Source organism: Drosophila subobscura, chromosome J (genome assembly GCF_008121235.1).
Source record: "Drosophila subobscura isolate 14011-0131.10 chromosome J, UCBerk_Dsub_1.0, whole genome shotgun sequence".
Lineage (NCBI taxonomy): Eukaryota > Metazoa > Arthropoda > Insecta > Diptera > Drosophilidae > Drosophila > Drosophila subobscura.
This window is the reverse complement of record NC_048532.1, coordinates 7,677,015-7,702,322: the sequence shown is the minus strand read 5'-3', so window position 1 is coordinate 7,702,322 and position 25,308 is coordinate 7,677,015. Positions and strand designations below refer to the sequence as shown.

The 25,308-nt window shown below is 45.4% G+C and overlaps 5 protein-coding genes across 5 annotated transcripts; 2 read left to right on the top strand and 3 right to left on the bottom strand.

The window, feature by feature from the left end:
• Nucleotides 1-14,950: 14,950 nt before the first annotated feature.
• On the bottom strand, nt 14,951-16,187 carry LOC117894653 (vacuolar protein sorting-associated protein 26C). The gene is made up of 3 exons (XM_034801829.1): nt 16,062-16,187; nt 15,244-16,006; nt 14,951-15,184 (listed from the first exon to the last, which is right to left on the bottom strand). Exons 1-3 carry the CDS (start codon nt 16,119-16,121, stop codon nt 15,063-15,065), a joined length of 945 nt encoding a protein of 314 aa, XP_034657720.1. The 5' UTR covers nt 16,122-16,187; the 3' UTR covers nt 14,951-15,062.
• Nucleotides 16,185-16,672, top strand: LOC117894654 (coiled-coil-helix-coiled-coil-helix domain-containing protein 7). The gene is made up of 3 exons (XM_034801830.1): nt 16,185-16,325; nt 16,382-16,480; nt 16,537-16,672. The coding sequence occupies exons 1-3, from the start codon at nt 16,281-16,283 to the stop codon at nt 16,648-16,650; spliced, it is 258 nt and encodes an 85-aa protein (XP_034657721.1). The 5' UTR covers nt 16,185-16,280; the 3' UTR covers nt 16,651-16,672.
• On the bottom strand, nt 16,668-17,602 carry LOC117894651 (distal membrane-arm assembly complex protein 2). Its single transcript, XM_034801824.1, has one exon. The coding sequence runs from the start codon at nt 17,552-17,554 to the stop codon at nt 16,697-16,699; it is 858 nt and encodes a 285-aa protein (XP_034657715.1). The 5' UTR covers nt 17,555-17,602; the 3' UTR covers nt 16,668-16,696.
• A 1,924-nt stretch (nt 17,603-19,526) lies between these two features.
• LOC117894645 (serine/threonine-protein kinase PITSLRE) lies at nt 19,527-23,802 on the top strand. Its single transcript, XM_034801817.1, is given in 4 exon segments — nt 19,527-19,866; nt 20,633-21,596; nt 21,598-22,983; nt 23,044-23,802. Coding segments are annotated over 4 exon segments (3,003 nt in total). The 5' UTR covers nt 19,527-19,768; the 3' UTR covers nt 23,599-23,802.
• Nucleotides 23,696-25,060, bottom strand: LOC117894650 (peroxisomal membrane protein PEX16). The gene is made up of 2 exons (XM_034801823.1): nt 24,859-25,060; nt 23,696-24,796 (listed from the first exon to the last, which is right to left on the bottom strand). The coding sequence occupies exons 1-2, from the start codon at nt 24,998-25,000 to the stop codon at nt 23,871-23,873; spliced, it is 1,068 nt and encodes a 355-aa protein (XP_034657714.1). The 5' UTR covers nt 25,001-25,060; the 3' UTR covers nt 23,696-23,870.
• Nucleotides 25,061-25,308: the final 248 nt, after the last annotated feature.

Here is a 25,308-nt window from a genome sequence, read left to right as displayed (position 1 = left end):
ATGCCAAACAACAATGGGAAATCAATATTAAGTTGCAGAATTATGGCTTAAGATATTCTCTTTTCTCATTTTTATGGGCAGCACTTAAATTTCTAGTCAAATGGGCAGCACTTCAACATATATTACATGCTACGAGCAGCACTTCACGGAGTCTTCTATTCTATGGTCAGCACTTGACAATATTATGTAATATTCCGACATCCAAAAACCTAAATAAACATTCAAGCCAGGAAGCGGAAGCCACTTGATTTTGGTCATGCATACATCTGAATATATTTTAATGTAAATGCCATCAATCCAGCACAGATCAGGGGTCGAGTCGAGTGGAGGCCATCGCATAGATGAAGCTACGCCAATTGTCACATGACATAAATGCAAAATAATGATTTATCGAATAAGGCAATCAATAAAAAGACATCAAAGACATCGCCCCACACACTCGGTGCCGTACTGATAGCCACAAATGACTCTAAGCTATCAGGAATCTATGTACATATATCAATATGTGCATCAATATACATATATGTATAGAGTTTATGTGCGAAAATGTGGCAGCAAGAGAGAGACCTCAATCCATATATCAAAAGCACATTAGCTGAAATTTGAATTGCCAATTGCTTGACACATATACAATACACATAAATGCCTACATATGAAGATACAATGCGTGTGTATATATAGATACACGGATTGTGGGTTTTGTGTGCGGCAAAAGCGTACATACGGATGACAAAACCCCAAGCACATGTCAAAATTAAATAATGTACCGCACGATTGCTGACTCGTCCTGCATATTCCATGGCATCAGCCGGCCGCACTCCACACTCTCCGCTACCATCCAGCCCGCAGGACTTGTAGACACGGCATTGGCATTGGCTTTTATTTGAATTTCGGTGCGTGCGGCTGTCACTTGTCTGTTACATTCGCCATGTAAACACAACCGCAGGCAATTTTGGCAATTTGCGTCAACAGGCGAAACACGGAACCAAAAGCAGCAACCAAAAGCACCAGCACCAGCAACAATAAAAACAGAAAACCCAACAATATTCCAACCCAATCCCAAACCAAACAAAACCGACAAAGGCGACACACAGAGACAGAGAGAGGGTACAGCCCGACAGCCAAGAGACAAACGTCTCGCCGCCTTGGCTTAAGCCGAGAGGTAAATATAAACCATGGGGGCCTTCTGGGCCTAGACTATGGTCTGGTCGGGTCTGGTCTTTGTGGCAGAGAGTGCCTGCCTGCCTGCTATGCAAAGTCGCTTGCACCCAAAAGAAAAGTGTTTGCCCTGCCACAGAGGAAGAGTGGCAGCAATGGGGGTGGCAAGTGGGGCGAAGAACAAAAACATGGCACAAAAAATTACAAAATACTCAACAAACACAGAGGATGGAGGAGATTCGAGAGCGAGCGACAATGAGAGAGAGTGAGAGAGGCTGTATGCCATGGTTACCCTGTAATTGGCAGACAAAATCCACAAGTATCCAAGGTAAAACGAAACAAACAAACAAACAGAAAGCAATCATGAAGCGATTATACTCGCTTGCAAGGGAACCACATAGAAGAGAGAGAAATTATTTAATTATAATGATATTCAACACATAAATAGGTAGGAGACAGGAGGAGAAAAGTTCTTGAAGGTGATCAAGTTTGTAATATTTAAATCATTGGGGAAAGCAAGGAATTTTCCTCGAGTTTCTATCATTTTTAATAGCAGCATAAAAGTGTGCAGAGAAAGAAGAACCTGCAGTCATACTAAAACCATTTTGATTGCCGTTTTATAACTAGAATTTCCCTATTGTAAAGGGCAGGAATTATAGTTTTAGTTATTTCTGTAATTTCTGTAAAAAATTTCCTATTTCTAACGCCATTAAAATCCCCTTAAAATTCTCTCAAACTTTAATTCATTAATTTTCAGCACTTTCATCGATAGTACGAATACGCCCCGTGTGCCATGTGCCTATTTTGTAGGGTGCAAAAAACGAAACATAAAATAAATGCCACAGATACAAAAAAAAATTTGCCAGGCCATAGCAAATATACACACAGACGCCGCCACACTGAATGACTCAAGGGGGCAATGGGGCAACAGGGGACAGTTGAGATATAAACCAACAAAAAGACACACACACATGGCACACATACACCCATATGTATAGAGACATGCAGCAGTAATTTTATATATTATGTACACACAACAAAATGTATAAATATTTGTGCAAGGTAAGCGGAATATTTTATATTTGTTGTCGCTTCTCGCGTTGAGCGAACCAAACGAAAAAAAAAGTATCCACCAAATCGTGGCACTCGTACGTATACGTAACCAATTGAAGATTCTTCTTCTCCTTCGACTGTATATAGGATATGCGAAGGGGAAGAGGAATGAAAATGGCTATAGCCCCAGAGGATAAACAGAGTTTGGGGTAGGGTGGGGAAGGAGGCTAGGGGATACCTTAAAATCGGTTCAGTGTAAGCATCTGCATGCACCGCTAAAATAAATCAAGAAATAACATTTACACGTTCGTTTTATGTTGTATTTGCCACGTAACAATAAAAGACTCATCCTCCCACATAGACCAATTTTCACCCCCACACCGCCGGCAGAATGGCACACGTAAACACCCTGTAGACCCGCCTCCATTGCCATTCGAGTGGATGAGGGGACAGTACAGGACAGGACTGGAGCAGGACTGGGACCAGGAACCAGGACAGACTGGTGGAAAGCTGAAAGCTGCAAAGCCAACAACCAAGACAATGCCACAAAGGAATTATTTACTACGTGATACAACACTGAAGTCATTCCCGTATAAATGTGCTCTGGTGCTTTGGTGCCATGCCCCCCAGACTGCCACTGCCATTGCCACTTTGGTTTTTTTGCTGGTGATGGCACCGACGCCTTAGCACTGCCATGTGCCATATTTTCGGGGTGCATGTTGCTCGGACGCTAAATAGTGATGGCAAATTTGACTTCTGTTAGGGAAAGAGACAACAACTCTGAATATTTCATGGCAAATTTGCATAATCAATGGAATTTCATGGCCATCAAATGGTTAACAAGTCAAAGGGCAGTGAAGTTGCACTTTCCGATGAGCAGAACTTTGGCAGCTGTTAACTGTTTAATAGAGCACAAATTGGGTTCAACTGTGTGTTAAGAGAAGCTAAAATAACGAGAGGAATATCATAATCCAAAACTATCCATTTTCTAATTAATATTTCATTTTTCTTATATTTTTCCATCTCCAATAGCCTAACTCTCATCACGTTGCCATCGCTAGAACAAAGCTCTCGAGTGCTAAAGGGAGTAAAAGTACTATTAATACATAAAGAAGGCATTTCTCACCCATAAGCACAAAAAGGCCATCGCCATTGCCCATCGCCCATTGCCCACTGCCATTGCCATTGCCACTGCCACTGCCATGGCTCCAGCAGATCAGAACAGAGCAGCGCACGCGGCGCATTAAGCAAACGACCGTGGCGTAGCTTTGTTTTTGTTGTTGGTCCAGCTGCAGAAGCGCAATAATAAAATAAAATGCTGTTCGAAGGAGTGAGAAAATTGGCTTTAAGATGAGCACAACGCTCAGATCCACAAACACCCATCAACCAGCAGTGGAGGGCAATCTGTAGAGCAGTGGGAAGAGCAGTCCGGGGTGCAGTCGGTAGAGCAGTCGGGCAGCAGGCTAATCAGCTGTGCGCCACGCTAAGTAAGTTTATTAGACTATTATTTTGAATTGGTTTTCTCCTCTTCTAGTTGGCTGTGGGCTACTGGCTAGTGGCTGTTGGCTGCTGGTTGGTGGCTGCTGGCTGCTGGCTAGTGGGTTATTCTCCGTTTGGGTTTATTTTGGGGCCATTGTGTCTGTTCGGTCTGGTCGACTGCATCTGGCCAAGAGCCGCGCGAGCACAGCTTCCAACGGCTTTCATTGTGAATCGCAGGCAATTGTTTTGGTCAATGGAGTGCAGTGGAGGAGAGAGGAGATTGCAGACGTGCTGCTGTGCAGTGTTCGGCAGTGCAAATCGGTGCCATAAACAGAGGGGAATTATTGCAAAATTCAATGGTTTATTGTTCCGCATGTCACTCTGCTGCCATCCAATAATTAATAGCTGAGAGCTCTGATCGATCAAATGCTATTTAAAGCGAGTGCTCTTCAGAGGAGTGCCAATCATAATACAGTTGATAAATGCTAATCAAACTTGAATAAAAACCACAGAGAAATGGCAGAAGAGCTCAAGCCAAAAGACATCTGTGTGCTTATACCGGAAGATGCTTAAAAGTGCTGAAATATTTATCGCATTTATGAACTCTTTGTGCTGTCTCCTACACGCTTTCCAAGACATCCGTTGACATGTTTCTTAGCACGCCAGCAGCACTCAACGAGCGCGACACACCGAGAGAGGAATGAACTCAAGCAGAAAAAATACACAAATGTCGCATGTGTGGTACAGAGTACACGAGTACTTGCCAAAATGTTAACAAATTGTAAAAGTGTTGTACATTTTTGACTTTCTGCTGTAAATATTTCCGCTCTATGCTGTCAAAGTGCTGCCCAGTGTGGCACAACAACTGACAGAGTGCTGCCAATGCATTCAAAGATTGAAAGAGGAAATATTCCAGTCCCCATTCAATATAGAAATGTATGACCAAACGGCGACCTACTTCAAGTGGCTAACACACAAAGCAGATGCCTAGATTGCGTTAACCAAATCGAATATGTACCATTCGTACACTCGTTCACGTTGTCAACCGAAGGACGTATGAGACAGTGTGACACCCAAACCAGTTAAAGGGAATAAAGATGAACACTTTCGCCCATAGACAGCCACTTGTCAGCTCTAATTGACAATAGAAACTGAAACGACAGCCAGTGACATTGGGGGCACAGAAGTAGCAGCATCCGTTTCAGAACCCCAACACCCAAGGCAATGGCAGAGCGACAGAGACCCTTGTTGAAACTCAATCAAACGCCCACGTATTCAGTGAAAAGTTCAAACAATGAAGTTGCTGCCACTTTTGCACAGAGCCGGCTAAAAGTGCTTCCACTGTTGCTGATGAGGCTGCCACAGCCACAGCCACAGCCACTGCCAATCCTGGCTCCTGGTGGCATTGCTCCTTCTGCTGATGCTGCTTCCCCAAGTTAAATAGACAATTTTGCACACAAATCCATTTAATCTAGAGATAAATAACATTTAGGGCTCAACTCAACTTCGTCACGTCACCCGTCCGTAGCGTACCATACCGTTCTCCTGTTCTAAACAGGACGCCATGTCGGTTAGACCAATACGCATCGCAATCTTCAAAAACTCAATCCTCTGCTGCACTGACAGAAGAGCAGAACAGAGCTGGTGTGATCTCTTCTGGAGTACATTGCCTATCCACACTGGGAGAGAGTAAAAATCATTTTTAAGTTTAAGCTTCCTAGCTTCCCTTTTTTTCTCCCAGTGTAAACCAACTAAAACCCTCAACAAAAAAGGTTTTTCTGGGGGGCACTTAACGCACCCGAAAATTCTTATGCAGCAATGGAGCTGTGGAGGCAGCAGGCCCACAACCAGGAGAGGGTGACCCTAATGATTCCTTTTTCGGTAGCGTATATCCGTGCGGTCCGCCCACAAATGGCTGGCAAAGGACCCTTCCTCTAACCGTTACTCACTCGAATCTCGCCCCCAACTTGCCTTCCGTTTCATATCGATTTGTCTGTGTGTTGGGTGTGTGTGAGAGGCGGCAATAAAATCCACTGTGATTAGGTTAAAACTGTTGACTTTCAAACAGGGGCTTCCTGTCTGTTCGTCAGTCTGTCTGTTTATCCCCATGCCAGTCTGTATATTGCTTTGTATATCTGTTGGATATTTTGCCTGTTTCCATCGAGAGCAAATCAAAGTGGTTAACCCCTCGATGCTAGAGAGCGGGGCGGAGATGTATTGGCATGGCATGGGATGACTGCTATCGAGTGACTCGGCAAATCGAAAGAGATAAAAATACCCGAAATAGCAGTCAGTTTTAGAGAATCACCAGCAACCAGCAACTGAAATGTGATTGTGTTCTACCCCACTCTCTGCTCTCTCTGCTCTCTCTGCTCTCTCTGCTCTCTTCCCCATCTTTCTATCTCCCTCTGTTTCCCTGCCAGTCTGTTTCGCTTGTGTGACACTCATTTATTTAATGGTTTTAACTTCCAATTTTCCAATTGTCAGACGTGCTGCCTGGCTAGCCCATTAACCAGGACCAGGACCAGGACCAGAACCAAAACCGCAAAAAAGAGTAGGAGTAAAAGTACCACGGTGAAAGTGCTTTCGACTGGAGAGCAAAAGAGAGAGGAGAAAGGAGCGAGAGTATTGAATGGATTTGAGGATAGTTATGGCTATGGAATGGTCGGAGTTGTGGTACTCTTTAAATGGAATTAGGCACGTGCTTGAATGTTTTTAGCTTCATTGCTATGCCACACTGGGAGAGAGAGAAAAAGCAAAGTAAAGTGCGAGTCAGCATGGGTAAAGGATTATAAATATCAAAAGATTTACGCACTCGATTTACACATTGACAACTTAACAGATTTCCTTTTCCATTTCGTATGCCAATCAATTGGGTTGTTTTTTTGCGCAGTTTGTGCGGAAACTTTGCCACAATCTGCAATTAGCAAACCCGTTAAAAGTTTCCGTATACCTCCAGCAGTTGCACGCCACACACAATTCAGTGAATAATGTGCTGATGCTGCATTTGATTTGTGCCACATAAGCGAAATAAAATATAGAACAAAAAATAGAGTGCATGAAAATGAAAATGGAAAATGGCAATGGCAATGGGAAAAGTGTGCCCTTAAGAGCTAATGAGTTTCAAATAAAAATAAAACGTGTGTGTGCCGTGCCATGCGGCAAATCAGCCTCTGATTGTGGGCGGAGGAAACGGAACGAAAGCAGGGATATAAAATGCAAAATCTGTGGCACAAAAAAATAAAACAGAAACGAACAAATGAACAAAATGCTGCCACAGGAAAGTTTACAAATGCAAATAAGATACTAAGCAAAGAGTCAGCAGGATGGCAGCAACAAATATGTCATAACAGGAGCCACAGACAGACACAGACAGAGAGAGAGACAGAGCTGGCAATAGATACGACAGTATGCAAATGAGTGGGGAAATTGAAAGCCAGAAAGGGACGAGAAGCAAAACGAAAGCACAAGCGAAAACATTTATAAGCGTTTCGTCTGTTGTTGACTTTTACAAAAGAATTGTAGAATATTTTTTAGCCATACGACAGAAATTTTTTACCCACTCCCCCACCCCACCCTCTCTGTGCAGGACAACTGTAGGTGCGGGGGAGGGAGGACATGTCTGTGCTTCAAGCATACACATGTAGCGACAAGCTGTAGCTCAAACACAGGAAATGTAATTTGCATAAGAATAACACCAATACACACACACGGCCACACACACACACACAAAATTCAGGGAAAAAAGGCAGCCAGAGGAGAAAGGAGAAAGTAGAGAATTGTGTGGCTGACAAGATAGAGAGGGGCATATGGCACACATATTGAAGTGTAGTCTATATAGCAGGACAGACGGCGAATAGCGGATGGCAAGGGTGGCAGAGGGGTAGGGCATCCTGAAGTGTCCTTTAACGAGATTTGCATCTCATCATAATAATGTAAATGACGTACAGTGCCCCAAAGCACACAGCGGGGAGAGACAGAGGCAGAGAGAGCGCGCAGAGACCGCAGGGGGAATCTGAAAGGGTAAGCAACGTGGCTCAAATACAGCTTGGCCTGGCCCAAAAGCATATTTGTGCCATGAATGGCCCGTGGATGGTTGTAGTAATCATCATTTCGTTGGATTACATATCGCAATGAGCGCCCATTCACTTGGGATTTGCATCGCATCGAGCACATTCAATTAGCCTTAGCGCCAGACCTCTCAGTCTCCCAGCCATCCGATCTCCTGGCCAGTCCGTGTCCATTCATGCAACAGATAGGCGGTGGGCAAATCGATTTCTGAGAAGAGTTCTTACAGGCTTTTGGGTGTGAGTAAGTAATGGCATTGTGTGAGCAGCACTTGAACGGGGTTTAGAGGTAAGCAATGCGGGTCATGGGCAGCATTTAATATTCAAAATACACGTACAATGGGCAGCACTTGTAGATTTGATTGAAATGAGAACCGGCTACTTGGATAAGTCTTTATGCACTCTTTTGAGGCCATGTCAATTGCAGCTATCCTAGACATCCACTTGAATTGGCTCAAAGTTGATGCAGAACTTGACATTTCTCCTATTATTTGTACAGAGAAAAGTCCTTAATTTGGCTGCAATTGAAGTGCAAATCAATGACTTAGCTGCTGTTTGATTAATTTAAACGCCTTGAAGGGGAGCAATCATTAATCTGCTGTTCAAATTCAAACAAATATCTGGCTGATACCCAAATCAGACACTGGAGTTCCACTAGATCATTTATAAACTCTCGATTATTGTCAATCCATCGATTTGTTTGGCTGATTTTTGTTTAAAGCATTACCTTATTGATGACTAGAGCGCTCGCGAGGAGCAACACAGTCGAGGATGGTGTGGATGTGGATGTGAATTTGTGGGGAAGGAGTTGAAACCCTTTTTTGCTCCTGGACCATCACCTTCGGCAGGGCAATCTATTTTGCCAACACTCTGCGCTCTCTCTCTCTCTCTGTCGCGCTGTCTGTTCTCTAACTATCCTAAATCCATCAGGGCAAAGTTTTGTTTCGAGGTTTATGTGTGCTATGCTGTGTGCTGTGTGTTTTGTTGTGTGCCTGCCATTCATCCCATCCTTTCTCACGAAACCACGACCAATGGGCCAACCATGCAAGCAAAAGTTTGGCTCCCGAAAACTTCTCTCGAGTCTAACAAATTCAATTTGTCAGGCTTGGCGCGCGCTTTGCGTTGTCTCTCCTCTCCTCTCTCCTTCTCTATCTCTGTATCTGGGAGTGCGGCTAATCCATTTACAATTTCAAAGTAAACAAACAAAATGTATCCCCGGCACAGGCAGCAGACTCCATGCTCCAGGCACAGCCATAACAGAAGTAGCAGCAGGAGCACGACAAGACATTTAGCCCACACTTCAGTTTGGATTTCCAATGAAAATGCAATGGAAACTTTTGCGCCAACTGAGAGTTTATGCACTTTTGACGACAACTTTCCTTTCCACCGCTCCCCCGTCGCCGATAAAGCCTCCATTCTTTCCTTTGGCCAGAAACTGGCTCCGTGTATTTGTCCTAATATTTTGGAAACTATAGTTTTAAGAATGGGAATGGGAATGTGCAGAGGGAGACCGCCAAGGAACTTTATGCTCCTTTAAACTTTCATTTATTGAATGGGGAAAACCAAAAGGCTTTGCCACTCACCATCTTGGCCACTGCCATGCTCGTATACCAGAAGCAGGAAGAGCCACTCCGTGGGCAGTTTTCCACTTGGTCTGGCAATCTCGAATTGTTTTTGCCAGACTTATGTTCTTAAGTCGATTTAATCCCTGATTTATGAGTTTTGGAAAGGCTGCCAAGTGGAGAATTTATGCCCCCCGAAAATTAAAAGTAGAATAAATAGTAAATGCCACACACACAAATTTTAATTGTTTCTGTATCGCTGTGAAGGGGCCATTTAAATGGCTGCTCTTTAAGTAACAGACTGGGGATTATTCAACTCTAGAATTTAAATTGCTTGCAAACTAACACAAAAACTAAATAACGCGCAAACGCCACAGCCCCACCCAAAAAGCAGGAGGAGCCTCGGAGAATACCTGAAAATTAAATTGGAGGATTTTGCATCCAGGCAAGGAATCTATATTTAGATATACACAGGATATATATACCACTCGTCTCGTATATGTAGGTTGGATTTCTGTGTATACAATATGTACATAGGTATAATATCGTCGTGTACAGCCGCCGGCAGCGGCAGTTTCTTGTGCAAGAACAATTTGTGAGGCCTGCGTTCAGCACTCACGTAATGAGCATAAACTACACCGGCACAAAAAGGCCAGCACTCCCACACACACACACAAACGCCAAAGGGAGTGGGCAAGAGAGGTAGAGGGAGAGAGAGGATGGCCAAGAGCAAGAGAATATCGCGCTGCCGTGCACATAATTGGTGCAAAAAGTTTGGAAAATTATCACGGAAGCAAAGCCGAAACACGTACATACATCAGCGTCAGCGGACGCGAGATGGCATAATGTCGAAGGAGGTCTCTCACCTTTACCCTTATGCTTATGCTTATCCCGAAACCAAACCCAGAACACCTTGAGCGCGAGAGCCTGGAACCCAGGCTCCAAGGCTTGGCCCGGGCACAAGTTTATCGAAGCGGAGGCGACTGTACTAATCCTGCCGACCCTAATTACTCATAGAGGTGCCTGCAGGTTCAGCCCCATGTAACAATTACCAACGCCCTGCTCTGGCCGGGTACGGTTCGGTCAATGCTTATCCCCGAAAAAAACCAGAGGGCCCGGAACAAGAAGAGCGGAAAATGTTTCACTTTGTGTTAAACTGAAGAGTTTCCGCTTTCGGTTTTTGGGGGGCCGGGCAATTAGGAGCCAGAAGTCGGATTAAAACGAGGCAAATGCAAGAAGAAGCCAAGCCATGAGTTGATTACACTCCGATTACAAATTTGTGTGCCTGTGCTTGTGTGATGGTTGCACGATGGCCAACACCGACACAGTCGCATAATTACAAAGCGAACGGGAACATGAAAGTCGGAAAGTGCAGGAAATGGGAGATGGCAGAGGGAGATGAGGGACAGCACTGGTAGGTGCTGATTAAGCAGAATGAGCAACACTGACAAAAGTACAGTCGCCATGGTAGCAAGTACTAAGTATGTGGTTAATGGGAAGATAATAACGTAAAAGGAAATCAATTATCTGTACTCCTGCATCCATCACACACAGAATGAGCTGATGAGCAGCAAAAAGAAAACCAAAGAATAAATTGAAAGGTGGAGCGAATCGATATGTTTGCAAAACACTTTTACAGAAGCAATTAATTATACAAAAATGGTAAGTAATTCTATACCAAATCAATCAAGTGCTCAAGCTGATGATGCTCCCCGCTTCAACGTGGTATTCAATTTCCTTTCAATATTTATAATGCAAAGAAGTGCAGAGAGAGGGAGAGAGAGAGAGAGATCCTGTGGAAGGTGAACTTTCGGTAGCACTGTTGGGTGAAAATGGAAACAATGAATCATTGAACAGCATGGGCAGCACTGTATGAGAGTGGAACAGTTAATAAAGATTTACTACCAGATATGTCTGTAAACATATTCACTTTGAAAGTCACGTTGATTTTCATTTAATTTACAATGGAAAGCAACTGTTTTTTCATTATATTTTATGTTTACCAACTAATAAAAAGCAGCAAACGTTTCACTTTACACCCAACTGGCAAAGACTTTGAGCCCCCAAATGGAAGACTGCCCCCAACACACACAGAGTGGAACACCTATTAAAATGTGTGTGGCCATTAAAAAGTTTCTTTCTCTATGGCAAAAACTCTTGAACCGAGGCACAGTGAGTGGTGGCGGGGAGAGAGAGAAAGACCAACGCGACCAGAGGCCAGGGAATTTCCCTACTGGAGCTGCTGTTGTTACTGCTACTGATTCCTCCTGGTGCATGGTGCCGTGGTGGCTGCCATGGCCACCTGTGCAGGTACGGTGCGATGCCATGCGATACGATGCGATGCGAGTGGCAACTGAAAATACGTTTGCATATGAATTTTTCAAAATGTTTTTTGCGTTGACCTCGTTTACGGGTCAGAGCGAGTATGAAAAGTTTGCCCGTACAAACTAAATTGCCGCTTGCAATGCGGAGGAACGAAACGAAAGACAAACGCAACGGGGACCATGGACCATGGTCTGGGGTCTGGGCTTTGAGTTTTTCTTGTTTTCTCCCCTCGTTCCTACCCATTTTTTCAGTGGTGGAGCTGCTAGTGCTGCAGCATATTGAAATGCGATTACAGTCCTATGGCCCGGTGGCTGCTGCCTGGTGCCTTGTGCCTTGTGGATTCATGTTCATTAAACATGCATAAACACACACTCGCAGAAGAGCAAACGCAAACGCAAACACCCGCTGAAACAAACACGATACGAGTGCCAAATAGATGAACATTTTTGGGAGCAGCAGCATCAGCATCAGCACCAGCACCAGCTGTGTCCCAAGGCACTTGTAAACAGTTTAAATTTTCAAAGCGATGTGCTAATTTTAAATCAATTACATGACGTGACGACGACACCCAGCAGTATTATCCCCCAACGCCACACCCCCATCTACCAAAAACAACAACAAAACAGCTTCTGGCATTGACACTCTGCTTAGTGCCAGTGCCAGTGCCATTCCCTATGACTGCGCCATTGCCAGTGCTTCCCATAACAATAGGCAAGTAATCGTAATCGAAAATGCGTACAAGTCACACACAGAAGTTTTTTGGCAACAGTTGGTGTGCACAGTTTTTGCGTGCTGAAAAGTGGATTTACTTACAGAAAAGTTGTACCCAATTCGACGCCCTCTATTCATTTTCCTTATTTCGACAAGGAAAATGTAAAATGTTTCGTTTTGGGCCGGGTTAGAGCAGTGGGAGGAAAAGACAAAAAATATATACATATAAATACGAGCATGTCCTGGAGTACAAGGCTGTGGAAAACTTTTGTTAGTGCTACATTTGGCGACAGAAACACCGCACCGACAGCAGCACCAAATTGAAGGCAGCTGTCTGTGGGCTGTGGCCTGAGTGGGTGGCTCCTTTTTGGGTTGAAGATGAGGTGGACTTAGCCCCCAAAACTCAATTTCAGTTACCACACTCGCACAGGCACGACAAGGATAAAGACAGAGAGAGAGGGAGAGCGCAACAGCTTTCTTAGGGGCCACTGAAAGAAATTTAAAGGGAATTTAAGGAAGAAGGAGTGAATAATGTATGAGAATTCATTGGAACTATTTCTTATTTTTGTGAATGAAATATATTTTCACAGTTGATTTGTGGGGTATCATATTTAAATTGTGTCCCCAATGTCTTTAAAATATCTTGGCTATCCATGTTGAGTACTTTTACAGCAACTCAGCCCCTGCTCCTTAATCCAAAGTGTACGACGGAATCAACAGGCCCATATCCTGGCATCTCGTTCTTATTCTTTTTATTTGACTTAAATAAATACATTCAAGTGAATGGGCATGGCTGTGTGTGTGCGCTTGTGTGACTTTCTTTATGGTAAAAACTTTGAGGCCGACGCCAAAGAGCAGTCGAGTCAAGTCGAGTCGAGTAAATATACACAAACACACACACACAAGCGCGCATTCAAGTACGTTTGTATGTACATATGTACATAATTTAGTGAACTTGAAACTTGCCTCCGCGAGAACTTTCGCCCGTCCTTTTCGTAAAAGGATATATGCATGCACATACACTTACACACATGTTGTATGTACATATGTATGCATATATGTATTTGTATATCGAATGTAAAGGAGATGGCCGAAATGTCACTCCCCCACCACCGGCAATCCGCACACTCTACACAAACAAGAACATCAGAGAGACGGGACGGGACAGACAGACACACGGGAAAAAGAAGATGGCGTGAGTAGTGAGAGAAAGACAGAGAGGCAGAAGTGGATAGGGGCCAGCCAAGAAATTTTATGCTAAGTAATTTATATAGAAACATACACGGCACACACATAAAAAGCACTGCATGTGTGAGTGTGTGGGCGTAGTGTATGACAGCAGCAGCAGCGGCAGCCAGTATCAGCTTATTAAAGATTTAAAAAAAATTCCCCCTTGCAGTGCAAGGAAGCGAAAGCAGGAAATTGATATGCACTTACCGGTCACACGGAAGCTGAGTGGGAGAGAACGGGACAAAGGGAGAGTCGTCAGAAAGCAGAGCAAAAGAGTATGCTCAGAATAATACAGTAAATTCAGCTGGCTAACGGTAAACTGTAAATCGTGGGAGAAGCGCCTGAGGCTAGTACATTGTGTAGCGTGTGGGTGTGCGTGTGTTTGCGCTGCTGAAGATCGAACATGTATAGAGGCGAGACACCAAGAGAGAGCGAGCGAAAGAGAGCCTTTGTTTTGGCAGGTGTGTGTGGCTAAATTGAAAGATAATAACGGAGATGGAGAAGTGACAAGGGGGCCAAAAAAAGAAAAGCAGTAGAGCATTCCCAACTTACAACGAGGAAATCAATTGTCATTACTCCCGCAGCCATCATAATACACTCGTATTGGAAGATAAACAAAAGAAACAGTGATAGCGATGGTTTGATGTAATCAATAAGTATGTGAAAATAAATGAATCCATCAAGATGTTTTGTCTTATGTAAACTTAGATTTGTGTGCGAACACCTTGGGACATGACATGCTCTTTCATAGCGGTTCTTTGCCGGCTCATTTAATATCAAAAACAACTACAAACACATGGAAAAAACGCACATGGAAGCTTGCGTGCCTTTGCGTCTACATATATTTAGTACTCACCCCACCAACCAAGTTAACCGTTAGACTGCTCTGCAGCCGCAACTATAATTCACAAGGGCACACACTTAACACTTAATCAATTCACTAATTATCGAAATTCACATAAACTTAAGCTTCCTTTTCCCGGTATTTTTGAAGGCCGGCTCCTACTTAGTGTGACCGCGGATTTATCTATAAAATATACCGCACGACCCTACAAAATATACCTTCTCATTTTCAAGTACCGTATATGTACGGTAAATCTCTTAACATTTTCCTTGATTTTGATATTCTGTTTAATATTACCAGCTAGTTCGGATTCTTAGCACTAAAACAATAATTTTATCCCATTTATGAAACAATTCTCAACCAGATTGGCTTTTCATGACTTTACTTTATTGGATTGGTTAAATAATAAAAATCAAACTAAAAAAGTTAACCAATAAAAACAGCACAAAACGTTAGGTGAGTGGGCCTGGAATATTACGTATTTTTTTTAACTTGTTGCTTGTCAATCGATTTTCCGGCCATTTCAAATTAAATATTCATAAAGTTTGTTATAAATATATTTCGATTATATTTTATGGTAAGCTGCCACTTAACTAATTGATAGTTGCCATATTCGATGGTGGACATGTTCGCTCAACGTCCTGCGGTAGTCATTTTGCTGGGCATTGGGCCTGCAGAGCGTTTAAAAACTATTTTAAAGTTTTCACTAACTGTGTAATCCTCCTTGAACACAACCACCAGATTCAATTCAAACTCTGAAAGAGATCGAATCAGTTTAAATGGGTATTTATCATATTGAAGCAGCATTTCCTACCAATTTTAAAGTTTTTTGTGAGCAACGTGGGGCAGGTGAAGAGTCGCGGAAGTACCATATAAATGGGAAGTTCCAGCTTGGGCAGAACGTTGCCATCGGCGATTTGTATGGTCTGGATTTCGGTGGCATCTTTGCTGTGACCCTCATCACAGCCACACGTCTCCACGCGCACCAGTTGCATGTCAATCGATTTGATGGCCGCCTCCGTATGCTGCACCACAATGCTGCCGGTTATGGGCATCGTTACACACGATTCGCTGCGATCCAGACGACCCGTGATGAGAAACCGGGGCATGGAGAGGCGCTCCTTGGCCGTGGCATTTTTCTGCAGCGAGTCGGGACTCAGGCTGAAGGGCACGGATCGCAGCGAGTCTTCGCCGAGGCCCGTTGGCTTGTACTGCACACAAAACTGTTGGATTTTCGTCATGGACTTGCCCAGGAAATTTCGCTTGACGGTGCACTGCAGCTGGTAGTTGACGTTGATGAATACTCCGTGATATGTCTCGTACAGTGGCTCCTTGCGGCTGACAAGAGGCAGCTCGAAGTGGAATTCGGAGCGGCCAGCGCTCAGCTTCCCGGGGGCAGATAGCTCGAGATTGTTCTGTAGCAGATTAATGGGCTTCACAGAGTTGTAGAAGGCGTCGAATAATCCCACGGTCTTGCTGCTAAGTTGCAAATTAACGATTCCCTCCAGATATAGCTGGATTCCTTCATGTTTTGTCTCGGCGCTGCACTGGAACTGCACGCAGCCCAGCAGCATGTCCTATGGGAGTGTTCCATGATTAGAGGGTACGCGCAGGATATCATATTCCACTTACATTCTCATAATATACTTTGTTTTCGCGTTTTAGTTTGATTTCAAAGTTGAATGTATTCATTTTTATCCAGCGACTGAAACAGCTGTTTCTGCGCGACTCAAAACACAACACTGGCCGGGCCAAACAACTTTGCTGTTCCACAAGTTGGCAGGGCCAAACTACTGACGAAAACAAACAAAATTTTATATAAGGTTTTAAAATAATTTCCCATAAATACAAATGCCGCCCAACCTAAATGCAGAGCGCGATAATCCCTGCCTAAAGGTATGCTTATAAGTAATTCAATTCAATATTTATACTAAACGATGTCCCATTTACAGGAGCAGGAATTGTCATTCAAGTGCCTCAACAAAAACAACTTTGACCGTGACAAGTGCGAGGTTTATTTTGTTAATTATAACAATTGCAAAGAGTTTTGGGTACGTTCATCAATTAAACCATGATAAATGTTCACTTGAAATCCATTTTCTCTTAGAACAAGGTACGAGCGGACCGTCGCGGCAAGGGAATAGCACCATATTTGCCGCCCCTGGAGGAACGCGATGCCATCAAAGCGGAATATATGAAAGCGAAACCCGCACAAAGTTGATAAACATTGATTTTTTTGTATATAATTTAATTATATAATAACAAATTTAGCCATGGTGGTGTATAGCATCGGCTCCAACAACTTTGAGAGGGGACAGAGCCACCTCCAGCATGGCCGCAGCCAACTCCATTTCCAGCGTTTGCTTCGGATCGTCTAAGATTAGAAGCTTTAGCTGCGGCAGACGGTATAGACAGGAGAGACCATCTGTGGTTACTGCAGTGCCAGATAGGTCCAGGACTTCCAGACGCGGGAACTCGCCGCCTGATACCCTGTCCAGGCACCAGTCGTCGAAGGTTTTCACATTGTGAAAGGAGAGAAACTTGAGCTGGTCGAGGCAGCGCAAGTTCTCCAATCCCTCGTAGTAGAGCACCATGTTGTCGCAGCGCAGGGCCTCCACCTTGTAGCCGGGATGGAATTTATTGGGCAAACTAAATTCGCCATCTTCGGTGGCCCGATGCCAGCGCGGATCGTTGACGAACCTGGCTGCCCCGCCGCGATACAGTATGAAATGTGACGCAGCTAGCTCTGCGCCCAGGATCTTGTGACGCTCCGGGATGAACTGTTGCATGTGCCGCTCGATCTTCTCCTGTCGATTCGCCCACCACTGCTTCATGTTCTTCGGCGACAGATCTATGGGCCGCTGCATCATCACAATGAAGTCTGAATTCTGCTCGGAGTTGGAGAACAGCTTGAGCTTGCTGTTGCCCCAATCCTCGGGCCTGTCTCCAATCGGTGTGCGCCACTTTAGCCGCTGCTTGTCGGAGGCTAGCTCCTCGCGAATCCTTCTGACCGTGTGGCTGACCTCCTCGTTGGGCTGCGGCACATTGGTGGGCTGTGCGGACGCCAGGCGACGCCCTTGTCGCCCCAGCAGCGACATTAAACGTCGCGAATTGCCGTGCAACATGCTTTTCTTTAATTAAACTATTAGCGGCCGAGAGAATTATTAAACTGACGCAACAGCTGCTCGACAAAAACAATCCATGTTGGCATACTTGAAATATATTTATCGGTATATTTCTGTATTTTTCTGACCATCAAATGAAAAATTCATAATTCATTCATTCATATATTTTAAAATATAAGGTCATAAGGTATACAATCCAATAAAATGGAGTATTTATAATAAGCCAAATTGATTCTTCAATCGGATAAAATTATTGTTTCAGTGTTAAAAGTCTTTGTAAGCTAGTAATATCAAATAGAACATGAACATGAGAAAATGAGAAGGTATATTTCGGTATATTTCCGAGGGCTTGATTGTGTATCTTATCGATATATCCGCGGTCACACTGCACTGCTTCCATTAGGGCTGTCAAATATTTAAAAAATATATCAAAATAATATAAAATATATCACTGCAAAAATATCCATATATTTGATAATTTTTTGCCATATATATATTTGTATATATTTTCTAAAATTCAATTCCGTGCGCATCGGAAATAAGAAGCTCCCATAAAGAAAACAGAACCCTTACATATGTTTTTAACATCTTTAATCCTTATTCCACTTTTCAGTGTATTTTATTTGACTTATTCAACTATTCTTCTATTTACATACATTCTTTTGAGTAAGAGTTTTTGGTTCAAAACATCCACAGACTTTTTCACAATACGAAAATCCAACATAACATGCGTTACATACATCCACTTTTGTGCAAATATACAATATACCCTCCATATTTATTTAGACACTGTGGTTAGTTACCGAACTTACAATATCAAAAAATATCGCAAAAACATATGAATATTTTAATATTTTATGAAACAAAATTTAATTTTTAAATTATTTTTATTTTAAAGAATTATCGATATTTTGATCTATAGTTGACAACCCTACACTGCTTCCATCTTTTCTTTTGCGTGAAATTTCACATTTCCACAGACACATTGCTAAAAAAAGAAAGAATTCCACCGAAAAACAAAGTTAAATATACATAGAGGCAGTTTGGCTGCCAGCGCAGAGATTAAATTGCTTAGCAAACGCTGCGAAAGCTGCTCGAAAACTACGTGAATCAGCCAGCGCCAGCTACTGTCACTGGAAGGGCAGCAGGAGCAGTGCACTCACTCATTGTGAATATTATTCATTGTCGAGCATTTTTTTTGCGAACTGTGGTCACAAGATGGTTAATTCATCTGGCAGCGAGGATGGCCAATTGCGGAGCCCCACCGATGGGCATTATCACAGGTGTGTATATGGTTTAGATCCCCGTGCCCGTAGTAATAGAACATCTTTTGATGTGCGATTCATGAAAAATTGTTGCTGCATACACACGCACACACACACACATATGCACGCAAAGGCAGGCCAGGCGTACATCATACACACTGTCTGGTGCTGACAACTTGGCGGTATTTGTGCCAAAAATGTGTACAGCTAGCTGGTTTTTCTTGAATGAAATTCCACAGTTGTCAGCACTGAAGGATGTCTGTGGCTGTGTGCTTGTGTCTGTTCATGTGCGAGTGTGTGTGTGTGGATGGGTGAAACAATTTTTTGACAAGCATTTTTTTTTGTATCTGTTTCTACATGCTAATTCTACAAAAATCTAAAAGCGAATCTGTAAATTGTAAAAAGAACACACATAAACAGAATGAATCCTCCTCCCCCCTCCATCACCCACACCCCTTTCGCGCTTGTTTGTTAACCATAAAAAAAAACAAGAAATGAAACCAAAATCCAATTATTGATGATAACCAATTACTGAATCCCTAATATTTGTTGTACCATTTAATTGACTTGAATTTTTTCATTGCAAATAGGCCAAAAAGTGTGTACTTGTCCCAAGACCGAGGCGCGCGATGGCCAACAACAATACCTAATAATAATAATAATATAAATAATAATACAAAAAAGAAAAAAAAAAATAATTGTTAAAAAAAAAAAAAAAGAAAAACCAAAAAGAAAAAAACCACAAAAATGTGCAAGCAAACTGCAAATGAAATTTGAATTTCAAAATAATGTGCACACACCCCGTCCAGTGTAAAAACTGCATCGGCAGAGAGCGAGAAAGCAAGCGAGCGAGTGCATCTTCTTCTTCTTCAGGGCAGGTGGAGAGCGAAACCGAAATGCGATACCGAAATACGAATCTTCTCAAGCCAAAACCAAAGCCAATGCCAATATGCCCAAGCCCCAAATCAACGCTAATCGCTTGCGCCTGACTAATAAATATGTTCCAGAGATCTATCTCTCCGGATCTCGTATCGTGTGCTGCTGGCGGTAAATTGTAACTGTAAATCAAATGAAATCAATCAAAACACACAATGATGAAACTTTTGCTAATTCCTCTTTCCAAGTCCCCCCACAAGTCTCAATATCTATCCGTGTCTCTCCTCTCTCTCTCTCTCTCTTCCTATCTCTCCATCTTTTTGTCTTTTTGTCAACCGAAAAGCACAGAACAGAGCAGAAAGATAAAAGATCCATCCCAAATAGCAGAGTAGCAGGTGTGCAGGTGGCAGGTTGCATGCAGCTGCAGTCCGTGTGTAAGTCGGGTTTACATTTTACAGCCCTTGGGAGTGTGTGTTCAAAACTCATCAATGCTCCATGGAATAGTCCCAAGAGTACCATCCGTACCGATCCTCGGGCAAGAGTGGAAAACAGGTGAGTACTCCATGTTGATTGCACTCGGTGCTCCTCAGAGTGCTCCAATGCCGAGATGATTGCTTCAATTAGCTGCACGAATTCCGCCTTAAAGTACTGCACTAAACTTTATTGATTCTAATCTCCAAAAGAATTACAGAGCGAAGCGTGTGGACACACCATCACCACCAACGCCGTGAGCTTTGAAGCCCCCCAAGGGCACTGTGTAAAATGTAATCCTCAGCATCATAGACTGCAGCAGCAAACGCCAAACAGAACAGAACAAAACAGAAAAGATCAGATCAGGCAGCGTCAGCGCAACGTCGGATTCGCATCGGAAGATCGGGGGCAGAACTTAAAGCATGGCGCCATAATTGTGAATTATTTCTCTCTCTCTTACTTTTAGCGGGGACGAGGAGCACGATGCCGATGCCGATTCACTGTACATACAACCGCCGCAGGCCAGCAGGGAAGCCACTGGATCGAAGCGCGAATCGAAGAAGAAACATTCCCGCGAGCGAAGGCGCCACAAGGAGAGAGAAGAAGGTGGCGGATTAGAGCGTGAGCATCGATACGAATACACGAGGGCCAGGGAAGAGCACTACCATCACCACCATCATCCACGCGCCAACAACAGCGAACGAGGAGCCGTTGCGGCAGCAGGAGGATATCCCAAGCATCACCTGAGCCATGCCGCCTACCACTACCCACAGGCACCCCTGCCACCACCGCCGCCGCCGTCAGCACAGAGCTATGTCCATCACCACCATCAGCATCACCAGGCCATGCATTTGAGTGTTCCCAGGGGAGTGGGTGCGCGAGGGGACTACCATTCCTATCCGTCTGGCGGCTACCACGGCAGCAGTCGGCATGCCGACTACCCCATGGAGGAGCCGCCCAGCAGGAGAGGCAGCAAATATGCCGAGAGCAAGGATGCGGAGAGCCTCGAGCAGGATCTGCGGTCGCGTCTGCTGAAGAAGCGCCACAACTACGTGAAGGACTACGAGACGGAGGAGAACTACGAGCATCGGCGGGAGAGTCGCAAGGAGCGAGAGCGCGGGCGCAGCCACAAGCAGCGCCACGAGCGTGTCATCGAGCTGCTGGACAGCCCAGAGCTGGAGCAGCAGACGCACCACAAGTCCCACCGCAGCTCAGTCAAGTCATTGCCCAGGGAAGATTTCCCAGATGTCAGCCGGAGAAAGATTAACGTGGAGGTGGATCCAGAGCTGCTGGCCAGAAGGGAGAAGCTCCTGGCCGCCGAGCGAGAGAATCGACAGAGAAAGCAAACAGCTCGGGACGAGCTGGAGGCACGCCGGGAGCTGTTGCGCGAACGAAACGAGCACAGCGATGCCCTCAGTCCGGCGACAGTAGGCCGCCAGTGTCACTGCTGGCCTGAACATTGTCAAGAGGAAGCAGAAGGTGCAGGAGAGCGACGAGCGGGACATCAAGTACAAGAAACGGAGAAAGCCCAGCGTGGAGGAGGTGCAGGTGATCAGGGACGAGGAGGATGACGATGAGGAAGAGGACGGCAGCGAGGAGAGCGATTCCAACGAGGATGGCGAGGAGGAGGAGGATGAGGAGAGTGCGGAAAGTGACACCGATTCGGGTTCCAATGAGAGCGAAGATAGCTACGAGACGAAAAAGAAGAGCAAAAGAAAATCATCGGGCAAGCCGGCAGAAGACGATGAGGAAATTCCCTTGCCCAACAGCCCGCTGAGTGTAGGGGAGCTCTACAAGTCGCCCAAGGGGCAAAGGTCATCGCGCTCTCGCTCGGCAGCGAGCTCCAAGAACAGCTCCAGGAGCTCCCAGTCCAGTCGCAGCAGTCGTTCCCGTTCCAAGAGTCATTCCCACGACAGCAGCATGGACGAAGACGAGCAGGATGGCACGAACAACCAGCATCAACGTTCCCCCAGCACCAGCACGCGCAGCGAGGAGCGTGGCATGGCCCAGGTGTCAGAGGAGAAGCCCCAAACGAGCGAAGAGAAGGCGGCCACAGCCAAACAGCCACTGCGATCGCTGGAGGAGCAGACGCCGTGCGACGACAAGGGCATTCCACTGCCCAACTACTATCCCGGTGTGCAGGGCTGTCGTTCGGTGGAGGAGTTTCAGTGCCTCAATCGCATCGAGGAGGGCACCTACGGCGTTGTCTATCGCGCCAAGGACAAGCGGACCAACGAGATAGTCGCCCTCAAGCGTCTCAAAATGGAAAAGGAAAAGGAGGGCTTCCCCATCACCTCCCTCAGGGAGATTAATACGCTGCTCAAGGGCCAGCATCCAAATATTGTGACCGTCCGTGAAATTGTGGTTGGCTCCAACATGGACAAGATCTTCATTGTGATGGACTATGTGGAGCACGATCTCAAGTCGCTGATGGAGACGATGAAGAATCGCAAGCAGAGCTTCTTTCCCGGCGAGGTCAAGTGCCTCACGCAGCAACTGCTGCTGGCCGTGGCCCATCTGCACGACAATTGGATACTGCATCGGGACCTGAAGACCTCCAATCTGCTGCTCTCCCACAAGGGCATACTCAAGGTCGGGGACTTTGGCCTGGCACGCGAGTATGGCTCACCGATCAAGAAGTATACCTCGCTGGTCGTCACTCTGTGGTATCGGGCGCCAGAGCTGCTACTCTGCTCCCCGGTCTACTCGACGCCCATTGATGTGTGGTCGGTGGGTTGCATTTTTGCCGAGTTCCTGCAGATGTTGCCACTGTTTCCAGGCAAATCGGAGATCGATGAACTTAATCGAATCTTTAAGGTATGCATGGATTATATTTCCCCCGATATGTTCCTAATTTTTATGGTTTTTCTTTTGCAGGAACTGGGAACACCCAACGATAAGATCTGGCCTGGTTATACCGAGCTACCCGCCGTTAAGAACATGCTGAGCCAGAACTCACAGTTCACCGAATATCCCGTGTCACAGCTGCGCAAACACTTTCTGGAGAAGACCTCCGATATGGGATTGTCGCTGCTGCAGGGCCTGCTGACGTACGATCCCAAACAAAGACTGACGGCTGATGCGGCCCTGAAGCACGCCTACTTCAAGGAGCTACCCCTACCCATCGATCCATCCATGTTCCCCACGTGGCCGGCCAAGAGTGAGCTGGGCGCACGCAAGGCACAGGCCTCGTCCCCAAAGCCACCATCGGGTGGCTCTCAGTTCAAGCAGCTGGGCAGGGACGAGCCCGTTGCGGCCGTCAATAAACTCTCCTCGGGCATTATCACGGGCAACAAGAAGAGCCATGGCGGAGCGGCAGCCACTGCCGCCGCTGTGGCTGCATCTTCGGCCAGCAGCACGGGCTTTGTGCTGCATGCAGGACTCACGCAACGCCAGCTGGCCATGGGCCCGGGATTCAGTCTGAAGTTTTGATTCGTCCGAGGTCTGAGCGTGTGCAGTCTCCAGTCTGTGTGTGCGTGTGTTTTTAGCCAATTATAATTACAAATAATTGTTATGTATAGTTAGAATGTAAGTGAAACAAACAATTCGTTTAATATTGTATGTGTAAAAATATTGTTCCATATATCATTTAAAAGCCATACAAAAAGCAAATATTTCGCCATCGATCTATCAATACGTCACCTGTAACTTTAAACTTAGATTAAGGGATGGAGGGTGGAATACTAGTGTTCTCCGGCTGCTGCTTAAGTGGACCAGAGGTAGAAGTACGTGCTTTGCCACTGTGGAATGTAGTCCTTCAACGGTCCCGCCACCATCTTGGCCATGGGCACGGTGCGTGCCAGCAGATCGAGCAGCCTTTCCAGCCTCGACTGCGTGTAGTTCTCGTAGAAGGGGGAGCGTACGAGGAAATACATGAGGTTGATGCACCGCCTGCTCAGCTCCAGCTTCTGTTGCTTGGACATCAGATGCCTGCGCTGGCGATACAGATGGATGCTGTAGAGGTCCATCGACAGGGCCACCATGTACTGCTTCCAGCTGCGGCGCCCGAACAGGCCCATGGCCGCCAAGTGGATGAGCGGCTTCGAGATGTACAGGTACTCGGCGGTGAGCAGCTCGCGTGGTATTTGCGTCTTGGCCGCCTCCGTGTTCTCCACGTGGAGCTTAAAGTCGCGATACTGTATGGGCGGCGCACCCTCCACCTTGCGGATGATGCGGCCCGAACGCTTCAGTTGGAAGGTTATGGAGTGCTGGGATTGCATCAAATTGACATCGTCATTGGCTGGGGGCACTTCCGCTGCCGCCCCTTTCCGCTGCTTGCCCAGCGCCCTTCTGTTCAGCGAGGCAATCGGCGGCGAGGTGATAATATCGGATGTGGAATGTCTCAAGATAAAAAGTCTTCCTGCCGCCTTGAAGACCTGTATGAGCGCTATCACCAGCCACTTGCCGGTCTGGCCGAACAGCCGCCTCGCCGATATCTCGATGAACACTTCACTGTACTCGAGCGTCGTCAGCGTGACCTTTAGACGATAGCAGAGTTTGGACTGCAGCCTCAGCACCGAATTCTCCTTGGCATTGCGGGCCCTGTCGATGATCCGATCGTTGTAAAAGACCAGCATATTGGACAGGGTATAGACCAGCTCGGAGACCACATTCGAGGAGGATATTCGGCCTGTAAAACGGGTTACATCAGCAGTTACAATCACAGCAGGGCCATCTTGAGTACACAAATACCTGCTATAAAGTACGACACCCATTTGGCTGTGGTCTCAAAGTCACCCACCACATCCGGATTACTTGCCACCCATGCCTCGTAGGACTTGAGCATGCCCTTCAGCGTGTCCATTGTTGGTAAAATTCGTTTGTTTCCTCCCATTGAGGAACTAAAATAAAATAAAAGAAAAGTACTCCGGGCGGTTTGCGGATAAGATTAATCGTTTCGATGCAAGAGCGATATATTGGTATCGTTACAGAAGCGATAGGCTGGCTGTCTGTGAGTTTATTGAGAAGGTGACGCAAAAATACGCTTCGTTTGGATAGTTTTTTTTCATGATTTGACCAATATCTTTGATAATTATCATTATATACGCTCTTTTTTATTTTTTTAATTTTTTTATTTCCATTGATAATGTGTTCTTAATTCCCTTCTGCCACCAACCATTCAGTATAATAATTCACCAACTA

Bases quoted from the DNA above. Each gene is read 5' to 3' on its own strand.
- LOC117894650 (XM_034801823.1), bottom strand. From the start codon at position 25,000: ATGGGAGGAAACAAACGAATTTTACCAACAATGGACACGCTGAAGGGC. The intron at 24,797-24,858 runs GTATTTGTGTAC...CCCGTTTTACAG, and splicing joins GGTGTCGTACTTTATAGCAG to GCCGAATATCCTCCTCGAAT.
- LOC117894654 (XM_034801830.1), top strand. From the start codon at position 16,281: ATGCCGCCCAACCTAAATGCAGAGCGCGATAATCCCTGCCTAAAG. The intron at 16,326-16,381 runs GTATGCTTATAA...TCCCATTTACAG, and splicing joins GCGATAATCCCTGCCTAAAG to GAGCAGGAATTGTCATTCAA. The intron at 16,481-16,536 runs GTACGTTCATCA...ATTTTCTCTTAG, and splicing joins ACAATTGCAAAGAGTTTTGG to AACAAGGTACGAGCGGACCG.
- LOC117894653 (XM_034801829.1), bottom strand. From the start codon at position 16,121: ATGAATACATTCAACTTTGAAATCAAACTAAAACGCGAAAACAAAGTA. The intron at 16,007-16,061 runs GTAAGTGGAATA...ACACTCCCATAG, and splicing joins ACAAAGTATATTATGAGAAT to GACATGCTGCTGGGCTGCGT. The intron at 15,185-15,243 runs GTAGGAAATGCT...GATCTCTTTCAG, and splicing joins CACAAAAAACTTTAAAATTG to AGTTTGAATTGAATCTGGTG.
- LOC117894651 (XM_034801824.1), bottom strand. From the start codon at position 17,554: ATGTTGCACGGCAATTCGCGACGTTTAATGTCGCTGCTGGGGCGACAA.